Source organism: Plectropomus leopardus, chromosome 19 (assembly GCF_026936395.1).
Source record: "Plectropomus leopardus strain MGB_pleo_1.0 chromosome 19, ASM2693639v1, whole genome shotgun sequence".
Lineage (NCBI taxonomy): Eukaryota > Metazoa > Chordata > Actinopteri > Perciformes > Serranidae > Plectropomus > Plectropomus leopardus.
In genome coordinates this window covers 2,015,001-2,037,872 of record NC_142194.1, presented here as the reverse complement: position 1 = coordinate 2,037,872, position 22,872 = coordinate 2,015,001, and the positions used below count along the sequence as shown (strand labels likewise).

General features: G+C 41.2%; 2 protein-coding genes and 1 long non-coding RNA gene across 5 annotated transcripts; 1 reads left to right on the top strand and 2 right to left on the bottom strand.

Moving 5' to 3' along the window:
- Positions 1-1,842: 1,842 nt before the first annotated feature.
- LOC121959232 (chromobox protein homolog 2-like) lies at positions 1,843-8,351 on the top strand. Of its 3 annotated transcripts, XR_015775009.1 has the most exons (6): positions 1,843-1,940; positions 2,026-2,069; positions 3,667-3,732; positions 4,299-4,368; positions 4,445-7,531; positions 7,568-8,351. XR_015775009.1 is itself a non-coding variant. In XM_042508459.2 (5 exons), the coding sequence occupies exons 1-5, from the start codon at positions 1,875-1,877 to the stop codon at positions 5,831-5,833; spliced, it is 1,632 nt and encodes a 543-aa protein (XP_042364393.2). In that variant the 5' UTR covers positions 1,843-1,874; the 3' UTR covers positions 5,834-8,351. The 3 variants fall into 3 exon arrangements, 2 of the variants coding, with proteins under 2 accessions (XP_042364393.2, XP_042364392.2); XM_042508459.2 differs by having other exon boundaries at positions 4,448-8,351; XM_042508458.2 differs by having other exon boundaries at positions 4,445-8,351.
- A 3,394-nt stretch (positions 8,352-11,745) lies between these two features.
- LOC148186268 (uncharacterized) lies at positions 11,746-21,504 on the bottom strand. Its single transcript, XR_015775014.1, has 3 exons — positions 20,480-21,504; positions 18,085-18,222; positions 11,746-12,121 (listed from the first exon to the last, which is right to left on the bottom strand). It is a non-coding gene; the product is annotated as an uncharacterized LOC148186268 (long non-coding RNA).
- On the bottom strand, positions 13,792-16,782 carry nog3 (noggin 3). The gene has a single exon (XM_088069947.1). The coding sequence runs from the start codon at positions 16,663-16,665 to the stop codon at positions 15,994-15,996; it is 672 nt and encodes a 223-aa protein (XP_087926073.1). The 5' UTR covers positions 16,666-16,782; the 3' UTR covers positions 13,792-15,993.
- Positions 21,505-22,872: the final 1,368 nt, after the last annotated feature.

The following is a 22,872-nucleotide window of genomic DNA, read 5'->3' as shown; positions in this document are numbered from 1 at the left end:
TATGTAAGTGATTCGTGGCACTGCTGTTCATTATTTACCTTCTCCCCCTCGGGTACATTTTCCGCAAACATCATATTCACTTTCACTGCTACGCGGATGACACCCAGCTCTACCTCTCAGCCAAACCTAACTCCACACTCCCACCTTCGTCCCTCACCAACTGCCTCCTTGAAATAAAATCCTGGTTCACCTCTAACTTCCTTAAATTAAATTGCAATAAAACAGAACTTCTTTTAATAGGCACAAAATCTATGTTAAACAAACTCCATAATTTCTCTATACCCGTCGATAACTTCTCCATCTCTCCCTCCCCTCAGGTTAAGAGTCTGGGTGTCATCCTCGACAGCACCCTCTCCTTCGCCTCCCATGTCAATAATATCACTCGGTCTGCCTACTTCCATCTTCGTAACATCAACCGGCTTCGTCCTTCTCTTACTCCTCACTCAGCTGCTGTTCTTGTTCACAGTCTGGTCACCTCCCGTTTATATTATTGCAACTCTCTTCTCTTTGGCCTTCCACATAAAACCCTCCATAAACTACAACTGCTCCAAAACTCAGCTGCCCGTATCATTACACGCACCCTTTAATCCATCACGTCACACCTATTCTACAACAGCTACATTGGCTCCCCATCACATACCGCATCAACTACAAAATACTCCTCCTTACCTTCAAAGCTGTCCACAGCCAACCACCATATCTCTCTGACCTCCTCCACATGCTACACCCACCCGCACCCTCAGATCTTCCTCCTCCATCCATCTCATCGTCCCCCCCGCCCATCTTGTTACCACGGGGAGCAGAGCATTCAGCCGCTCTGCTCCAGCTCTGGGACTCAGTCCCACCTGACCTCCGTCTAATTTTATATTGTATTTCTATATTTTATTTTGTCTCTTTAATATTGTGTCTGCTTTTATGTTGATGATGTAAGGTGACCTTACAGTGTCAAGAAAGGCGCCTATAAATAAAACACGTTATTATTATTATTATTATTATTATTATTATTATGGCTTTTGCTTTTTTCAGATTTACCACGAGACATAATGAATGTACAACAGGTTTAGAACAATGTATGGGCAACATGTTTGTAATTATGTATGTACAACATGTTTATAATAATGTATTATAACATGATTATAATAACGAATGTATAACAGGCAGGTTCTAAATATGGTGATAATGTATGTATGACATGTTTATTATCATGTAAGCATGACATGTTTATAACAATGTAAGTATAACACGTTTATGATAATGTAAGTATAACACGCTTATAACAATGTAAGTATAAGACGTTTACGATAATGTATGTATAACATGTTTATAATAATGTAAGTATAACACGTTTATAACAATGTAAGTATAACACGTTTATGATAATGTATGTATAACATGTTTATGATAATGTAAGTATAACACGTTTATAACAATGTAAGTATAACACGTTTATAACAATGTAAGTATAACACGTTTATGATAATGTATGTATAACATGTTTATAATAATGTAAGTATAACACGTTTATAACAATGTAAGTATAACACGTTTATAACAATGTAAGTATAACACGTTTATGATAATGTATGTATAACATGTTTATAATAATGTAAGTATAACACGTTTATAACAATGTAAGTATAACATGTTTATGATAATGTATGTATAACATGTTTATAATAATGCAAGTATGACACGTTTACGATAATGTATATATAACATGTTTATAATAATGTAAGTATAACACCTTTATGATAATGTATGTATAACATGTTTATAATAACAAATGTATAACAGAGAGATGCTGCTGGTGCGCGTACGGTGGCCGTGTGGGGTCAGAGCCGCTCTCGCGCTGGTTCCTCGGGGCTGCTGTAGTAATGGAGGGGGTCACCGTCGGCCAGGTATTTGATGCGGAATGCATCCTCAGCAAACGGCCCAGGAAGGTAAGCGGGGCGGCGGCTGCGGGCCATGCGGGGCCGGGTGCGGTGTCCGGACGCGCTCTGACCGGCTTTGTGCTCTTTTTTTCAGGGAAAGTTTGAGTATCTGGTCAAGTGGAGAGGGTGGTCGTCCAAGTAAGTGAGCTAACTGTTAGCCGCGCTCATGCTAACGACACATAACAGTGAAAAATGGCCCCAAACAATGCGGGGCTCCGCCGCGGTGTCCGCTCCGCTGCCGGGGGGCTTCACCGCACCGGAGGGAAATATTCAATCTCATTTAACGTTACAACACTGACGGATAAAAACACGGAGGACACTCGGAGCTGCAGCAGCCATTTCTGCTCGTTATTCCGCTGTTTTTCCACACCAAGCAGCTGATGCTAAAACCAGTATATGTACTGTGTGTGCACCAAATATACCAGTATATGTACTGTGTGTGCACCAAATATACCAGTATATGTACTGTGTGTGCACCAAATATACCAGTATATGTACTGTGTGTGCACCAAATATACCAGTATATATGCTGTACATGCACCAAATATACCAGTATATGTACTGTGTGTGCACCAAATTTACCAGTATATATGCTGTACATGCACCAAATATACCAGTATATGAACAGTGTGTGCACCAAATATACCAGTATATGTACTGTGTGTGCACCAAATATACTAGTATATGTACAGTGTGTGCACCAAATATACCAGTATATGTACTGTGTGTGCACCAAATTTACCAGTATATATGCTGTACATGCACCAAATATACCAGTATATGTACTGTGTGTGCACCAAATATACCAGTATATATACTGTGTGTGCACCAAATATACCAGTATATATACTGTGTGTGCACCAAATATACCAGTATATATACTGTACATGCACCACATATACCAGTATATATACTGTGTGTGCACCAAATTTACCAGTATATATACTGTGTGTGCACCAAAAATATACCAAAATATATACTGTACATGCACCAAATATACCAGTATATATACCACATATACCAGTATATATACTGTATATGCACCAAATATAGCAGTATATATACTGTACATGCACCAAATATACCAGTATATATACCACATATACCAGTATATATACTGTATATGCACCAAATATAGCAGTATATATACTGTACATGCACCAAATATACCAGTATATATACCACATATACTAGTATATATACTGTATATGCACCAAATATAGCATTATATATATTGTACATGCACCAAATATAGCAGTATATATACTGTACATACACCAAATATACCAGTATATATACCACATATACCAGTATATATACTGTATATGCTCCAAATATAGCAGCATGAGCTGCAGCTGCACCGGATCACCTGCATCCTAACTGGAAATATAAAATACAGTGTTTATTTTATGCACATGAACTCAGCAGTTATTATGGTACAGACCAGTATGACACCAGTAAACATCCAGCATGTGTGCTGGTCACTGTTACTGCTGCACAGTTTACATATTCTGCAGAATTATATCTTATTAGGATTTTAGATTATGTGAAAAGAAAATGGAAGAAATTCAAAAAGAATGGACAATGAGGAGCTGCATAGTTTTGTGCATAAATGTGCTAAAGTTCACAGTATTAAGAACAGATATACGTGCAATAAACAAATATGTTACTATGTAGCTTAATGTAAGATCATAAAACGAGAATTAATGTAATGCATTTGGACTGATGTTTTCAGGCACAACAGTTGGGAGCCAGAAGAAAATATTTTGGACCCGAGGCTGCTGGCAGCTTTCCACAAGAGGTGTGTGTATAAATGTGTGTGTGTGTGTGTGTGTGTGTGTGTGTGTGTGTGTGTGTTAATGTGGTATTTGTTATAACTGTGTGTTGGCTGCCAATGACAATTTCAGATAGAAGCACCTTTTACAAACATTGAAACCCCTGAAACCTTAAAAAATCCATTTGATTTCTTCTGAAAACATTAAAAAAAAATGTCAGGAAAAAAAAATGGTGAAATTATAAGATACCATCAAAAAAGAAAAAAAACGACAGAAACCTACATTTGACATTTTTATGATATATATATATATTTATATATAAATATATATAATTTTTTTTTTATTGCTTTTGATAACTTCTTTCCCTACAAATTTCTTACTCATTTTGGGGGCATTTCTTGTTAAGTTTCTCATATGGTAGGTAGGTTTCAAAGGTTTCAAAGGTTTCAAAGGTTACAGCCAGGTTCTTCGAACCGTGTTTTGATTTTTGCGTTCATTATTCAGCGTTTCCAGTCTGCCTGCCTGTTTATTTTTTAACATATGGAACAAAAGCTGCGTGTTTAACGTGAAACCTTGTGTAAATATTTGTCAGAGAACAAGAGCGGGAGCTTCTGTTCCAGAAGAAAGGGAAGAGGCCGCGAGGACGACCGCGGAAGATTCTGGTAACGTTTCTCTCCGTCAGTGTTTCAGCGCTCAGACGAATCTTTTCCTCAGTTCATTTATTCTTCATGTTTCCAGCAGCCTGAGCCCGCTGCCACTAAAGACAGCCGCTCCTCGTCCTCCTCTTCCTCCGGCCTCACATCGTCCGCCTCCTCCTCTTCCTCCGAGGACGAAGAGCACACGAAGAAGGCGAAGCCGAGCCCTCGCGTCCACCCCGTCCCCCAGAAGAGGCCTCAGATCGTGCTCGCCAAACCCGACCCTCCCCGCAAGAGGAAGCGCGGGAGGAAGCCGCTGCACCCTGACCTGAGGGCGCTAAGACAAGCAAAGAGCCGACCTCCTTCACCTCCTCCTCCTCCTCCTCCTCCTCCTCCTCCTCGCCACCACCCGGTGCTCAGACCGCCAAGGGAGGAGCCTCGACTCGGCGTGAAGAAGCCGCTGCAGCCGGCCAGCTTCACCTACACGGGGCTGAGCAGGACCTCCAGAGACGACGCCTCCACCTCCCAGACCTCCTCCAGCTCCTTCTCCCAGAGCGCCGCCTCCAAACCGGGATCCCTCAGCTGCATCTGGACCAGCCGCTCCATGTCTCCGTCCTCCGCCACCTACAGCAAAACCAGTCCGTCCCCGCAAACCAAGAACTCTCTGTCCGAGCTGAAGCGCTCCATCTCAGAAACGAGCGGCAGCAGAGGAGACGGCTACAAGCTGTCCGCTCTCAAACAAGGCGGCGGCTCGCTGGGTTTGCACAGCGGCTTCGGTGGAGGTCAGACGGCGGTGCAGCGCTCCTCGCTGAGCCAGAGGAGGCAGGACGGCGGCGGGATGGTTCAGCACAAGCAGCAGAGCCTCTCCAAAGTGTCGCCCTCGCCGACGCCTCGAGACCGAGCCAACCAGGCGCTCAACCTCCGAGCTCTCAACCTGCAGAGCGTCAGCAAGCTGCCGGCCGGCAGCCTTCAGGGGAGCAACGCCGGCGCTGCAGCGTCCAGGTCGAGCTTACGGAGCGGTGGCGGCGTCGTTGTCAAAGGAGGAGTTGGCATGAAAGAGACTCGGACGTCAGCTGGCGGACAGCGTTCTGCGCTGGCAGCAGGCAGCGGTGCAGAGCCGGGGAGGTTAAGGGAGGACAGGTCGAAGGAGACGTTAACAGACACTAAGAAGATGACAGGAAGCAGCTCCAGTCGGGGAAACGGCGGCGAGAGGAAGCTCGGCGCGCAGTCCCGGAGCCTGAACGAGCTGAGCACCGGAGACTCCGACGAGTCCAGCAGCAGCGAATCAGAGCACAACGTCTCACTGTTTCCAAACAACAGCAGGCCCAGCCTCGGCAACGACGCCACCGAGTCGGACACGGAGACGGACTGGCGGCCGGCGCGGAGCCTCCTGGAGCACGTGTTCGTCACCGACGTCACGGCCAACTTTATCACGGTGACGGTGAAGGAGTCGCCGACCAGCGTGGGGTTCTTCAATTCACGGAATCACTGAAGGACGTCTGCAGAGCTGAGCTGAACTGTCCCGCAACACTTCCTCCCGCAGCTCTCAGGGTTCCCGCCATCCAGACGCTCTCGGCTCTTTTTACGTAGAAATGCACAAAAAAAGTCCGGGAACTTTGTGCGCTGTGCGAACAGACGATACAGTTTGTGGTTCCAGTTATTCGGTGATGTTGCGTACGTAGTAGAAGACAGAAACACAGTGGAGACATCATCTGCTTTGAAACAAAGTAGGAACCCTGAAGTTTAGACTCCGTTTACACCCGACACTAACACGCAGTCTGCGCCGAGCGGGAAAATCAAGGTTTCAGGATTACACGGTTTGCAGGCCTGACGTCGGTCAAACGGTCTTCGAACACCAGCATCAGTTCAAATCGCACCGTTTTCTCCTCGCAGTTCTTTTCCATCACCGTTTCTGCTTTAATACAACGGAGGTGAACAGATTTCAGTTTGTGGTGATGAATTTAATAATTAATACGACAAATAACCACAATATTTTCCAGAAAACAAAATCCCAGTTTCTCACTGAATCCACAAACATTTATTAGAAGTATCTGCCGCTGAGACCTAAATATAAATATATCACTTTTTTGAATGGAGTTTGGTGTGTGGTGGTGTTAAAAACTGAACTCAAAAGAAACAAAGTCCTTGTTTCTCTGAATAAATCCACAAACTTTTATTAGCAATATCTGCCACTGAGGACCAAATCTATAAACTTTTTGAATAGTTTTCGGTGGAGAATTGAGCATTTAAAACTGAAAAAAAGAAATAAAGTCCCCATTGCTCAAAACACACAGAAATCACTGAGAATAGAGAAGTGGCAATAAATGGGAACTTTTTTAAACGGAGATTGGTTTGAAGTAAAAACTGGACACAAAAGAAATAAAGTCCTCGTTCCTCAAAATAAAAACAACCTCAGAAATGATTGATGGTAGTCGGGGGGGTAAAATCATAACTTGGTTGGACTTTGGTTTGGATGTTGGTTCGTTTCAACAACTTAGTAGTCACATACAGTCCACTTCAAAGTCCAGCTTCACCTCATGGTCATCATCAGTTTGCTCAGCTGTCATCACATCAGGGGACTTTTACAGGTCTTTAGTGAATCATTTAGACCAAAAAACTGAAAAAAATTATTCCCAGTTGCTCAGAAAAAACACAGAAATCTGAGAATAGTCAAGTGGATTTAAATTGTGAATTTTTGAATGGAGTTTGGTTTGTGGTGGATCATGTTAAACTAAGAACTGTAAACAAAAGAGTCCCAGTCAAGTCGCATTAAACGGTGACATTTATCAATTAAATTTGGTTTGAAGAGAAAAAGAATCCCAGTACCCCACAAAAAACACAAAGATCACGGAAAAGAGTCGAGTGGAGTTAAATCGTAACTTTTTTGAATGAAGTCTGATTTGCAGTGAAGCATTTAAAACAAAAACATAAACTTAAGATTCCTAATTGCTCAGAAAAAACAGAAATAACAGAATAGTCAAGTGGCATTAAATTGTAACTTTTTTGAATGGAGTTTGGTTTGGACGTCGGCGAGTTGAGAGTTAATTCTTTCTCTCGAGTAAACAGACGACTCAATAGCCAGTTTAAGTCCATTTACCTGCTTTTTTGTGCTGCAGCTTCACCTTGTGGTCTTCATCAGTTTGCTCAACATGTGAATGGATTTTCATGTGTGATCATGTGATTTCAGGAGGTCATGTGATTACAGGAGGTCATGTGATTTCAGGAGGTCATGTGATTTCAGGAGGTCATGTGATTTCAGGAGGTCATGTGACAGCTCCAGCCAATGATAAAGACCACAAATGTGCAGCTTCAAGAAAAAGCAAATAAGAGGACATTGACAGAGGTTTTTTTTGCGTAGTCAGTTTTTACCTTCGTATTTTCTCCCGTCAGACTGTGTTTTAGTTGCGGGTGCAGAAACGGGGTTTCAGATGGATGTGCGACACCACCTCTCCAGTGCCTCAGGTTCCTCCCAGTCTGTCCAGCCCACTGCCACCGTTCAGCTGCTTGTGACGATTAGTTTGAGTAGGACATGTTGTGCTCGTCGGACCTGTATCCAAACTAAACATGTGGCTTCATCCGGGGCAGCATGTTTCACCTAAATATTCAAAAACACACATCAAGTGAAGTCTGTGATTTTTCATCCATACACAACATCCCGTCAGGGTCTCTGTCCTCGTCTTTCTTTGGACCAAAGCTGTTATGAATGTGAATTTTATTTTAATTTGTATTATTGACAGTATTCCTTGCACTACGCACAGTATAATGTAAGCTGGCATCCCATTATCACCTATATTTACCAATTTTATACCATTTTAATACATTTTTGCCGTCACAGTGTCTTTTGGAGTTAAAATAATGTGTTAATTTATATTTGTAAATATGTTTTTTGTCTTTTTTCATGTGATATCTGGTGCTCATTGGCTGACTAGCTTCAGATTCTTGTAGCCTGTGTGCCTCTCTGCCATTTTCAAGGTATTTGAAATAAACCATAAGTACCTAAAGAATTCAAATCTGGTGTTTTAGTTTCTAATTGTTCACATTTTTAACCAGCAGGTGTCTCTGTCGGACTGTTTCACTGCATCAACATCACCGAGGGTTTTTTAGACAGAAGAAGAAGAAAAATCTAATCTAATCCAGCTCCACTTGGACTTTTCTGTTTGTAAAATCCAGAAAAAAAATTCTCCGTTGTATCTTTTCTTCATGACTCTCTGTCCCAGTTTCATACTTTATACTAATTATATTTATTTATTTAGTTTATGGAGCAAACCACAAATAAAGCAAACATTATTAATCTGAGTGTATGAATAATGTAATGACACCACGGAAAAAAAAAACAATTGAGAGAAGAAAAAACTGAGAAAAGAGGTCAATCAACAAGGTGAACAAATTGTATGAACAGATTAAATAACAACAATTAGAAGAGATTAAATAATCTGTCTGTACAATAAACCAGGAAAAGAACAGATTAATAATCTGTAATATGTACAAATATTTTAAAAAACCCTGCGAAAAAAAGGATCAATAATCTGTTTTCAAAGGATTATATGAACCCAGCGAGAGAACAGATTAATAATCTGTGTGGATGAACAATCTAATAAACCCAGTGCAAGAACGGATTAATAATCTGTGTTTACAAAAAATTTACTAAACCCACTGACAGAACAGATTTATAATCTGAATGTGCAACATTATATTGAGAAACCAGAAAGTACAGATTAATAATCTATAAAAAATGAAACCAGTGAAAGAACGGATTGATAATCTGAGAGTACGAACAGTTTAATGACAGCAGAACAGTTTTAAAAAACTGAGAAAACAGGCGAATCACCCGCGTGAACGAACGGCGAACAACGAACAAACAATTCAAGGAACGAAACAAAAGAACAGATTAATAATCTTTTAAAATGGAAGACTTAATGAAATCAGATTATTAATCTGTGTGCAACAAAGGGTTTAATGAACTCAGCAAAAGAATAAAACGGAAACAAGATTTGTGTCTGAAATATGAAGAAAACTGAAAACACTTGTACTTATGTACTTAGGTACAGCTACAAAAACACAATTTATCACACACACACACACACACACACACACACACACACAGACCTGCAGACATTGTGTGTATGTGTGTGTGTGTGTGTGTGTGTGAGAGTGACAGAGGCTGCAGCAGCTTCAGTGATTTATGTCTGCAGTCCTGCAGAGAGTTTGTGGAATTTTCCCAAAATAAAGTTTGAGTAAACAGGCTGCGACAGACAGAGGGGCCCTCACACACACTGGTACGTATAAACAGTGTGTGAACAGTGTGGGGCAGTGTGATCACACACACACACGGACGCAGCCTCGGCTTCATGAAATTTGTGCAGTCAGAAACAACACACACACCTTCACATGTCGTCACACTGACACAAGTCATTTAATGGAGTCAGAGTGACGGACGGCGACACACTGCTGCCCCCTGCTGCACACACACTGCTGCTGCACACACACACACACACACGCACTGCTGCACACACACACACACGCACTGCTGCTGCACACGCACTGCTGCTGCACACACACACACACGCTGCTGCTGCACACACACACACACACACACACACACACACTGCTGCTGCACACACACTGCTGCTGCACACACACACTGCTGCTGCACGCACACACACACACACACACACACACACACTGCTGCTGCACACTGCTGCTGCACACACACACACCGCCGCTGCACACACACACACACACACTGCTGCTGCACACACACACACACACACACACACACACACTGCTGCACACACACTGCTGCTGCACACACACTGCTGCACACACACTGCTGCTACACACACACACACACACACACACACTGCTGCTGCACACACACACTGCTGCACACACACACTGCTGCTGCACACACACACACTGCTGCTGCTACACACACACTGCTGCCCCCTGCTGCACACACACTGCTGCTGCACACACACACTGCTGCTGCACGCACACACTGCTGCTGCACGCACACACTGCTGCTGCACACACACACTGCTGCTGCACACACACTGCTGATGCACACACACACACACTACTGCTGCACACACACTGCTGCTGCACGCACACACTGCTGCTGCACACACACTGCTGCTGCACGCACACACTGCTGCTGCATGCACACACACTGCTGCTACACACACACACACTGCTGCTGCACGCACACACTGCTGCTGCACACACACTGCTGCACCGTGCACAGTCACACTTGCCACTGCGAAGTAAAACAAAAATATGCTTATACTTTATTTTATAAAACTAATTTTTAAAAGTAATATTTAAGGGCAAATAAAAAATAAAAAAACATCAAGGAAGAGTTTGGGTGCAGATATTTTTTAATAAAACTTTACAAAAGCCCTCTTAAAGGTGTGCTCTGTGCAGCTGTATTAAAAGTATTAAAAGAAGCGGTATCGGCATATATGCAATATTAAATGACACAGATCAGGATCAGGGACAAAAAATGTGGTTCCTAACTTACGTATCAAAAATAAAAGAAAATTATTAATACAAATAAAATTTTCCTACAAAATTTACAGAAATGTTGCGTGGTGGTATTGATCTTTATTCTTCGCTTGGTCTGCACTGGAGGTATCGATATTGAATTGATACTAGATAAATACCTTTTTTTATTCTTTTTTTTATAATATATTAGATTTTTCAAATTATGAAAATTATTTTTATTGTGAAATATTGTGAATACAAATTAAACTTTTGAAAGTCCAGTAAATTAATAAAATCAAGTACAATTTGCTGCAATAACAAAGATTTAAGTGAGAAAAACAGGCCAAACACTTTGTCCTGTAAGATGTAAATGATGCTGACAAAGTTTGAATTTGGGGACATAATTCGCATTAATTGAAAAAAAGGTAATAAATATTTTACATTTTATCTGATTGAAATATTCAGCATATTGTCAGATGTTTAAAATCATATAAACATTATATCTTAAGTGTTGTGACAATATGATATCGTGGGGCCTCTGGTGATTCCCAGCGGTAAATAACTATTGAAATACACACACACACACACACACACACACACACACACACACACACACACACACACAAAGTGGGATTACTTAATAGCAGGCTGTTTCTGTCTGGAGTCTCCTTGTTGGTAAAAAACACTACCAGACTGTCATCAATCTGCTGCTGAACCGCTGACTGTCAACACACACACACGTGCATGCATGCACGCACGCACACACACAACAAAAAAAGTACAAAAATTGAAAGTACTGGGGAAAATTTCCCTGCTGTTGGATGAGAGAGGATGCTGAAAGTTACTCAGAGAGCAGGACGGATAAATGTGAGCATGCGAGTGTGTGTGTGTGAGTGTGTGAGTGTGAGTGTGAGTGTGAGTGTGTGTGTGTGTGTGTGTGTGTGTGTGTGTGTGTATGTGTGTGTGTGTGTGTGTGTGTGTGTGTGTGTGTGTGTGTGTGTGTGTGAGTGTGAGTGTGTGTGTGTGTGTGTGTGTGTGTGTGTGTGTGTGTGTGTGTGTGTGTGTGTGTGTGTGTGTGTGTGTGTGTGTGTGTGTGTGTGTGTGTGTGTGTGTGTGTGTGTGTGTGTGTGTGTGTGTGTGTGTGTGAGTGTGTGTGTGTGTGTGTGTGTGTGTGTGTGTGTGTTGGCGGCAGTCAGACCTGGTGGTGGGCGGCAGCAGAAATCATCTGTCTCCTCACACCAGAGCGAAAACCTTGAAACGTCTCGGTGTAACGTCCGAATTCTCCCACTCGTCCTACCTGTCAAAACACACACTGCTGTCTATCTGTGCGTACATATATCTGTGTACATATATCTGTGTACATATATCTGTGTACATATATCTGTGCGTACATATATCTGTGTACATATATCTGTGTACATATATCTTTGTACATATATCTGTGTACATATATCTGTGTACATATCTGTGGGTACATAAATCTGTGTACATGTATCTGTGCGTACATATATCTGTGTACATATATCTGTGCGTACATATATTTGTGTACATATATCTGTGCGTACATATATCTGTGTACATATATCTGTGCGTACATATATTTGTGTACATATATCTGTGTACATATCTGTGGGTACATAAATCTGTGTACATATATCTGTGTGTACATATATCTGTGCGTACATATATCTGTGTACATATATCTGATATCTCTGTCATTATTCTAGGATTCTGTGGTTTGTTTGTTTTTTATAGAAACGTGCAGAAAACTGCAGATTTATTGTGAGTACCAACAAATCCTTCACTTTGAATCCCCCACAGACTGTTTTCGCCCAAAAACCTGCATTCTTCCTAAACGCCAGCAGGGGGCGACTCCTCTGCAACAAGGAGTCTGATTGTAAAGATGGAAATGAGCCGACCTCTCTTTTCTTAATACTTCGATAAAGATTTTCCCGTTGAGTTTTCGGGCTGAATCATTAGTTTGCAGTCTTAATCAAAAAACAACTCGTCACGTGTCGCCGCTCTGTCAGCGACTGTCTGCGTCTCCTTATGATGTTTCCTTCTGCGTCAGCTGTTTACGCTCCAGGATGTCATCACGTTGATGTCAAAAAGTGCACGTGGTGGGAGGACGCAGCACGTCGTTACGTTTACACAACAGCGCGGACCGTCACGATGGTTAGATTTGGGCACATGATGAGGGGCAGAAATTCAAAAACACACGTAAAATCTGCAAACGTAAATACAGCCCATAAACAAAACACAAATCTGCAGCTTTTAATGTGATAACACATTTCCTCCAAGAGCAGCTGCCTACGCCAACGCAACATGAAATGTCCAAAAAAGACATCGACATGACGTATGTAGTTTACGTGTCTTCTGTGGACATCATTTGGTGACTAAATAAATAAACACGGGAAATACCGTTGATGAGGATTCCTTAAATTAGTTTTTAAAATAACTGTGACTCACATATGAAATGTTTGGGACATTTTACAAAGAATCATCGAGACATCGAGCCCTCCCCGAACACAGTTGAGTTCAACAAAGTGCCAGCCACCACACCCACCCACACACACACACACACACACCCACACACACACACACACACACACCCACACACACACACACACACACAGATCAAAAGCCAGTCTTGACCCGAACTAAATACCTGTCCAGCCTGAAGTGATAAGAATCTGTTTGCATCCTCCATCCCACATTTTTTTAATACTTTAACCCTTTTAAAACTAAACAAAAAAAAGGCCCCAAATAACCAATAAATTTAGTACAAAGTTACAAGAAAATTACCAGAAAATAAACAAAAATAAAAATGAATAAAAATAATAAAAATAAATAAAGGTAAATAAATAACGTCCTAATATTCTTTTAAAATATTTTTTTCTGTTACAAAATTTTAAATGTGTAAGTAAGAGGATTATAAATTTAGTTTTTTTCTGATTGATTGATCGCTAATAATCCCCACCAGCTAATTTTTAGGTCTTTTTAAAATAATAATAATAATAATAAATAATACTTTTTATTTATGAAGTGCTTTTCAAGTTCTCATAAACACTGTTTAATAGCTCAAAATCAACATAGAAACCTTTTTAAAACTTTTTTTTTTGTTTTTTCCTTTTAAAAAAACGTTTTTGTTGGGTTTGGGTTTTTTTTTTCAGTTTGCGGGACGTTTCATACCAAGTTGTTCATGATGTTTTTTCTCATGTTTTTGAAAGACATCAAACCATTTTTTTCAGGTTTCGGAGGTTAAAAATTCGAGCAAAAGGCGTCTTGATGTTGATGTTGATGCAGGAAGTTTAAAATACGTTTACTGTCACAGAGTATTTTTACAGTGTCATATTAATACTTTTACTGCAGTTAAGAATCTGTAAAACAAAGAGTCTCAGTCCTGTGGTTTATAAACCAACTGTCCCTTTTTATTTTACAGCATCTTACGATGAGTTTTAATGAAGAGTTCTGATATTCGGAGCAGAACTCTTCATTTTTTTCTCCATAAATTCATTTTTTAATCTTCAGTATAAATATAAACAGTTACAATCAAGATACACTGAACAAAAATACAGTAGATTTGATTATATTAATAATACTGACCTTCATTTTATACAAAGTTCTGTTGTCAAATAAAATAAAAACATGTACATCAAATACACTGTAAAATCTGACAAGTTGATTTTACTTTTTAAAAATGATTAAAAAATATGAGTATATAGAACTATTAATCTTAATGTACATTTACTTTATATCTAACTGTTAAGTTTACTCAACATTTAATTAGATTTAATTCATTTTCAAACTTAATTAAATTTGAAGTTGCTGCAATGTAAAAATTCATAATCATTTAATCAAATCAGTCGTAATAAGTTTTAGCAGCTAAAGTAAACCAGCTGTACTGTATGTACAGATGTATCTGTATTCTGGCTGCAAACTATTCAGTTATGTTTCCGTTTTCTTAAACATTTTAAGAAACAGGACTTAAAGATCTCTGAACTTTATCACAATCAAACCCTCTTCGTCATTATCACTTAAGTCAGACTCACTTGGTTTAATGAAGATGTTAACACTTAGAAAGTTTAATTGAATAAATCTTGTCATTTTTAAGTTGCAAAAACTTCAGAAATCAAGTAAACATAACTTAACTTTAAACTTAGCCGAAAAATTCAATATAAATTAAGATTTCCAGTAATACGTACTTTTTCAAAGCAGTCAGTTTCCAAGATTAAGTTTAAGTTGGATGAACTTGTCAGATTTGCGAGGTTCTCACTGCACAGCGCACCGCAACACAACTGACAGAAAACTGACACTTTGGGGACTTTTTAGCATGAAATTAAAATGTTTAAAAAAATATAAAGATAAATGTTTTTACTCATTAATGACATTTTTTAAAAACGTTTGCTGACTCTTCTCTGACTCTTTGAATGTTTGATAAAGCTTCTTTACGTAAAAATAATCCGAAACGTTTCGTTTCCAATATTATTTTAATTAAGATCAACTTGCCAGATTTTACAGTTTGACCTTTCTCACACTGTCCGATGCACCGCAACACTTTTTACTCATTAATGACAAATTTCTTCAGTTTGTGGCAAGAAAACAAGCTGCTCTGACTCACTAAATGACTCACTAAAATCAGAAAAGTTTGGTTTCCAATATTACTTAAGTAAGATCATCTTGTCAGGTTTTACAGTGCATTCTCACACTGCACAGTGCAGCTCAGGCTGAGAGAAAAGCACTTTGGGGTTGAACTTTTTTCTCTTTTGGGACTTTTACACATTGCGTCAAAATGTTGAAACAAAGAAAGTAAGTTTTTTTTACTCATGAATGATAATTTTTTCCATTTTTCTGCAAAGCAATAAGTTGTTCTGACTCACTCAATGTCTGATAAAGCTGCTTGTGTATAAAAAATAATATAAAATCTCGGTTTCCAAGATTATTTTAAGATCAACTTGTCAGATTTTACGTCTCACACTGCACAGTGCACCCCAAAACAAAAAACTTTTTTCTCTGTTGGGACTTTTTAACATGAAGTCAAAACTTTGCAGCTCGAAAACAGGTTGTTCTGACTCTTTAAGTGTCTGATAAAGCTCCTTGTGTATAAAAATAATCCTCAAAGTTGGCTTTTAGTGACTGGTTGCAGCAGCAGAGTCTGTTTTTTTATTTTCAGTTGAGGCACGAGCACTTGCACTCGGTGATGACCGGGTACTGGACCGGGATCCAGGCGCATTTCAGAGCGCCCTTTTTCTGCAGGCAGCGCCATCGCAGGATCGTAAAATGAGTCGATTTGGCAGCTTTGCAGAACATCCCTTCGGGGATGGAACAGGAGCGTTTATTGTAGCAGCTGCCCACCTTCAGGTAGCGCGGCCAGAAGCGGCTGCCCAGGTCGTTCCAGGCGTAAACCACCGGGCAGCCGGTGTACGACCACAGCCACAGCTGCAGCCGCCGGCGCAGCTTCTTGCTCGGCTTCTGCTTCTTTCCGTGCTGCACCTCGAACTCCATGGCCCGGATGTCTTTGGGCATCGCTCCGGAGAGCTTCAGCCGCAGGCTCGCGTCGCTCGCGTCCTCGCTGCCCGCGTGCTTGTCCTCCGGCGGGGACAGGGACATGGACTGCGGGTCGAAGTGGCTCCCCAGAGCGCTCCGGAGCTCCGTCTCGTTCAAGTCCTTCTCCCGGGGATCCAGCACCGGGTCCGGGTCCTCGTGCAGGTCCAGAATGGGCAGCGTGTCGCTGGGGATGGGCCGGAGGAGATAGTAGTGTTGGCAGGCGCCCTCCTCTATCCTGAAGCCCAGAGAGAGCGCGAGCACAAACACAGCCCACAAACAGCTCGAGTTATCCATCTGATCAGTTCACAGGTTAATTCCTCCGCCAGAAACGCGCGCGCGATATCCAAAGTATCCAAGTCCGAGCTGAGCGCGCGCGCAGCTGACGCACCGCGAGCGCTCCAAAAAAAAAACAAAAAAACTTGTCAGCAACTTTGGGACAGAGAGAGCGGACAGTCCATGTCCCGGTCCCCGCTCCGGCAGACTCAGCCCCGAGCTGCCCCGGTCAGCAGGGCCCGGAGAGACGGCGCAGCGGCCCGCGGGACGCCGCTCTCAGTCCGCATGTTGGCGCACCGGCTGCTGCTCCTCTGCTGCTCCTCTGGTGCTCCCCTGGTGCTCCTCTGGTGCTCCTCTGGTGCTCCTCTGGTGCTCCTGCAGCCTGACTGAAGGCTCCTCTGACTGCAGCCACAGATCCAGCAGGGCGGTGATGTAACCCCCCCCCCCCTCTGATGGTACACTCCCTCCTCACTGAGACTCACAGTTTACACACAAGCTCCGTCATTACATTAATGACGGTAATAATGATGTAGTAACTGTATCTTGTGACACTTTTTCTCATTTGCGTAAACAAATTTGTTCATTCAGAAGTTTAAAAACAGTTCGCACACAAACATGAAGTGAAAGTTGCTGCCAAAACGACAAACACTCACTAAACACTGAAAACGTGCAAATATTTCAGCCTGTTTTCATTCTGAACTCGTAAAATAACGCCACCCTGACAGTTTTTTCTGACACAAAAAGCCACATTTCACACGTTAAGCTGCTGGACGGCGTCACGACATCTGTAACGGCGTAATGTAAGGAGGAGCGGAGGACGGATCCAACAAACCCCGGACTTTCATGCAGGAGTGCAACACGTTCTCATACCGGCTCCGTCAGTGACGTTCTACGTTTACTTACGATGTTTTAGGTTTTTCCTTCTGCATCAGCAGTTTACGCTCCGGGATGCCGTTACTGTGATGTCAACGAATGCACCTAAAACGTCAGCAGGAGACGCAGAAGGTCACTGACAGAGCGGCGCCACGTGACGAGTTGGGATGAGATCGCGCTGAACTCCTGCAGGAAAGTTCAGCCCGTTCTCGCTCCGAACTCTTCAAATACGTCCGCTCTGTCAGTGCTTTCAGCGTACCAGCGTGACGCCAAAAGCCACCTCCCACGTCCAATATAAAATATTTAAAATAATATGACAAAATTATTATCATTTTTTAAACTCTTCATCCAAAACATTTCAGAGTTTTGGTTTTTTTAACTGTCTTTTCTTTTTTTTTGTTTTTTTTAACTTTTCCTTTAAAAGAATATATATATTTTTACTAATTTTCAGGTAATTTTCTTGTAGTTTTTGGGGGGGCCCGTTGTCACTATGGCCCCCAGGGCCACCACACTGTCTGTATTTGCGGCCCTGATCCGAGCTGCAGACAGACTGTCAGGAGCTCTTACCTTCTGTCCACGCTGAAGCTTCTCTCTCCGCCTGATTTCTCCCTCCAAACTTTTGTTTTACGACTTTTCATAAAGTTGAACTCGGCAGCGGCGTCCACCTTCGGCTCCGATGTTAAAACTGATCCGGTCAGAGACGAACTGAAACATAAATCAGTCACACAGTTCAGCCTCAGAGCGGAAAATCTTCAACTGTGAGAGAAATAAAATCACACTTCAGAATAAATAAATCAGCCCGAAGCTTAAATCAACAACATTTTCACTGTAGTCTAGTTTATTTCCACAAACGCTTTCAAGTCCTGAACCAATTAAAGATTTTATTATTGAAAACTGAATTGAATAGGATTAACTCTGTTTCATTTTCTCTGAGAAATATTCAGCTTAAAGAATAAATATGAGGCTTTTTTTTGCAGTTAAACTATAAAGTGTTGAATAGAAAATGCGTTTTGAGTAAAAGCTCCAGCAGCCTGTAAATGACGTGTGGAGGCAGATAAAGACTCTTAGCTGGTCACAATTCTCCGAGTGGTTGAGTCAGTCGGGCTGCAGCCGGCGGGCAGAGACCGTTGGTATGTTTGCTCATGTTGTAAAGGTTGAATTACGAGGCTGATAAAAAAACAACTCTTGTCTGAGACACTAATGCAGAAGAAGCCGGGCGGAGATAAAGGGCCGACTGTGCTGCGGAGACGGGGACAAACAGGCCCTGAATGTGTGGACCAGGTTCCTGTTGGGTTAATGTGTCCACGCGGAGCTGTAACGCTGCAGCGAGCGGAGCGACCTGAGAGCAGCGGCGTCCTCCTTTACTCCGTGGAAGGTCATTATTGGCAGGAAGACTCAGCAAAGTCGCATCAGAGGCCGGACGCCGTGAAGCTTTAATGGTTTTCGGTGGAAGAGACGTCCTTCAGTCCACTCACAGCAGTGTTAAACTGAGCTCTTACAGCACTTTGTGTTAAATCTTTCTTCAGAAATGTCTTCAAATTTGGCATGAGCCTTTGAGTGGTGTCAACAATGAGATTTTGATGGTCAAAGGTCAAGGTCACTGTGACCTTGACCTTTGACAACCAAAATCAGCTTATCATTGAGTCCAAGTGGAAGTTTGTGCCAAATTTTACGAAATCCCCTCATGGTCTTCACGAGCTATCATATTCATAAGAATAAGACAAATAAGCTCACAGTGACCTTGACCTTTGACCTCTGACCACCACATTCTGATCAGTTCATTTTTGAGTCCAAGTGGACTTTTGGGCCAAATTTGAAAGAAATCCCTCAAGGTATTCTTGAGATATTGCATTCACATGAATGAGATGAATGCAAGGTCACCATGACTTTGACCTATGACCACCAAATTTTTCTCAGTTCATTATTGAGTCTACTTGAACATTTGTGCTAAACTTGAAGAAATTCCTTGAAGGTGTTCTTGAGATATTGGTTTCACAAGAATGAGACAGACGTGGTCGCAGTGACCTTGATCTTTGACCTCTGATTACCTCTGATGACCTCTGATATTAAATTCTGATCAGTTCATCCTCAAATCCAATTGGACATTTGTGCCAAATTTGAGGAACCTTACTAAAGGCCTTCTCTAGATATTGTATTCATGAGAATAAGATGGATGCAAGATCAACGTGACCTTGACCTTTGAGAGTCAGAGAAAGAGAGAAATTATTTTAAATTGATATTTTTTTAGAAATAGGGAAATATGTACAGAAAATTATACTTACACCTTTATTAACATTTTAAAATATATTTATTTATTATATTTTTATTTTTTCCTCCATATTTGTTTTGATTATTTTTTTCCCCTTTTTCCCGCTTGTTGGGGTTTTTTTTTGTAACTTGTAACTTTTTAACAGAAATCAAGCCAATTTGCTCGGGTTTCAAAAGGTCAAATCACTTAAAGGAGGTCTAAGGTGGAATCAGTTTATCCTGAACATGATTTTGGTGACTAAATTTCACGAATTTCAATCTGACTTTTCAGTTTAGAATTTGACGAAAGGAATCTGATTCATTAGAACGACAACGAGATCAAATATTTAATTTTTTTAAAATTCATTTTATTTTAGCTTCTTTGAAGATTCTACTTTTGTAACTGTAATTTTATGCCTCTGTTGTTTTAATTCTCTTTGATTGAACACTTGTATTATTCAATTATTGTCGTTATTTTTTGTAAATTTGGACATAAAGATGTTTGTAAATGACTTATTTATTAGATGAGTGGAGTTTTTTGACTCTTTAGCTTGTGTGACCATTTTTTCACTCTGGCTGATGTTTTCGGGTTTCCAGAAAACCTGGAGAGTAAAATGTTTAATCACTGAACCAGAAAAACGTTGAAACAGAGAGAACAGTAACGTTTGTTCAGCGTGAAGACTTTAGAGGATGTACTGCGCCGTGAATCTCAAACCTGCAGGAGAAGATCCACGTTCCTCTGAATCCTTCATGTGAGTTCAGCGAGCTGCAGCAACATTTCTTCCTCTTCCTCTTCTTCCTCCCGTGACCCTGCCGCCTCTCGTCTGCTGGTAATTTTCGGTCTGTGACGGGCGCCGCTAAACTGTCATATCTCTGTGGAGAGGAAGTCAGATAAGACTTCCTGTCTCTTTGTAAACCTTTCATCCTTCACTTCCACATCACGGTCTGAGAGAAGGACCCACAGGAGACCCGAGTTCACGCTCGGATGGATCTGACGGACGACTGGAGGCGCCACACAGACGCTGAGCAGGAACAACAAGATTTTTTTACATTTTTATTCGATCAAACCACATTTTTTATCATATTTTTGGGTAATTTAGGTTTTGCAGCAGAATCTGTTGTGGCGGTCAGAGGAACACCTATTTAAATTTGACAAAAACGTGGATTCAATGATGAATTGATGAGATTTCGATGGTCATGGGTCAAGGTCACGGTGAACGGAATATCTGAAGATGGCCTTACGGGAGTTTTTATCAAATTTGGCACAAATGTTCACTTGGACTCAAGGATGAACTGATCTGAATTTGGTGGTCATAGGTAAAAGTTCAAGGTCACTGTGACCTTGTCTGTGTAATTCTTGTGAATGTGATATCTCAAGTAATTTGATTTTGATGGTCACGGGTCAAGGTCACGGTGGCGTTGGATGAACTGTAAGCTGAAACGTGAGGCGTCCAAACACGTGACGGTGACGCTTTAAAAACGTCTGTTTTTGTGATTTGTTTTTCTGTTCGACATTTATGTTTTTATACTTTTGCAGAGCAGTACTTTCTCTGATATTTCATGTTCTCTGAACGTGACCATTACGCACTAAAAAGCAGATAAATGACAACAAACCTAATTCTGATCCAAAATTGCGCCGCAGAGACTCTGATCATCAAACACAGAAGCAGCCAGATCGTCTCCCTCCAAAAACATTACGTCACGTCAGAGTCCGGCGATCACGTTCACTTATCATCAAAAGCCTCGCTGCCATTAACATTTTCCATAGATCCCAGTTTGCGGCTGTGCGTTTCCACTACAGACAGACACACGGACATCCACATGTTTTGAATCACACTTTCCTTTGATTTTTTCCAGAGCGGCGGTGATACGGCCCAGCGCAGTGGATCAGTGGCTCGTCCACTTCACCGCGTGTGTTGGTAAATGAAGTTTTTTTAATCTTCTCGGCGAATCAGACGGCCTCCCAGCTCGAAGCACAAACAGTTCGTGACCGCGGCTCGTTGTTTGTGGCGCTCCTTTGATGGTGAGACAAACTGGAGCAATTTGGACGCTCCATTTAGTGAGAAGGCTTCAAGGTGGCAGAGACGGGTCAGCACAGGTCCTCTCACTTCATGAGTGCATTTTGAATACTCGGTGGGGTTTTGGAGTATTTTCAGTGTGGTATTTGTACTTTGAAACCTGGATTGACATCACTTCTCTGAAAGTATTTAAACTTTCAAAACATGGGGATGAAAATCAATGAGCAACTTGTCCAAAAATGTCCCGATAAATGCAAAAAAAAAACCACTTTAAAAAACACCATATTCTAATGATCATAATTACATTTTACAGAATAATTAAACTTTTTTGGCACTTTTTTTTTCTTGTCATTCCCGCATTTATTGGTTTGTTTGTTTACTTCTTTTGTTCTGATTTTTAAGCAATTTCTTAAAATACTTTTAACAATATTTTAGCTGTTTAGTCTCTCATTGCCTTCATACCATGTTTCTTCTGAACAAATCAAGCCAATTTGCTCAGGTTTCAAAGGGTTAAAGTATCTGCTCATATTTCACCTCCTCCCTCATTCTTTCTGCAGAAGAAGAATTATCATTTCAAAGCAGCCAGAAGAATACATTATCTGTAACGTCCTCGATATCCGTGGAAAGACGAGACTTCGCTGTGAAATACAGACGTTGAACCAGATGTTGTTTCTGCTCGCTGTCGACCGAAACGCGCAGAAATATTCCCTCGTTTAAACGATTTCTTCCAATAAATCCTCCTCAAGAGTTCAGGAGAGATTCGAGCTCTAAAAGTTAGTCTGAGGAGGTTTATTCAGGCCGAAGTTTGAAGTTTATTTGAAGGTTTTTCAGAAGAAAATGTTTCTGCATTTCTGCAAACTGCAAATATGTTTTTAAAATGTTTTTAAAATGTATTTTATCAAAGTGTCTGAGCTGACTTTGTTCTCAGGAGGTGGAGGGGATGATGGACAGTGTGACACCGAGGACAGACGCCTTTTTTATATATATATACTGCTGATTTTTTATTATTTATAATAATAATGATCATTTTATTTGTATAGTACCTTTAAAAACAGAGGCGAGTTTCTTGCAGAGGAAACAACAAATAAGA

What these genes read in the sequence shown, in the direction of transcription:
- nog3 (XM_088069947.1), bottom strand. Translation starts at nt 16,665, where the DNA reads ATGGATAACTCGAGCTGTTTGTGGGCTGTGTTTGTGCTCGCGCTCTCT.
- LOC121959232 (XM_042508458.2), top strand. Translation starts at nt 1,875, where the DNA reads ATGGAGGGGGTCACCGTCGGCCAGGTATTTGATGCGGAATGCATCCTC. An exon ending in TCAGCAAACGGCCCAGGAAG is followed by an intron (nt 1,941 to 2,025) that starts GTAAGCGGGGCG and finishes TCTTTTTTTCAG; the next exon opens with GGAAAGTTTGAGTATCTGGT. An exon ending in CTGGCAGCTTTCCACAAGAG is followed by an intron (nt 3,733 to 4,298) that starts GTGTGTGTATAA and finishes AATATTTGTCAG; the next exon opens with AGAACAAGAGCGGGAGCTTC.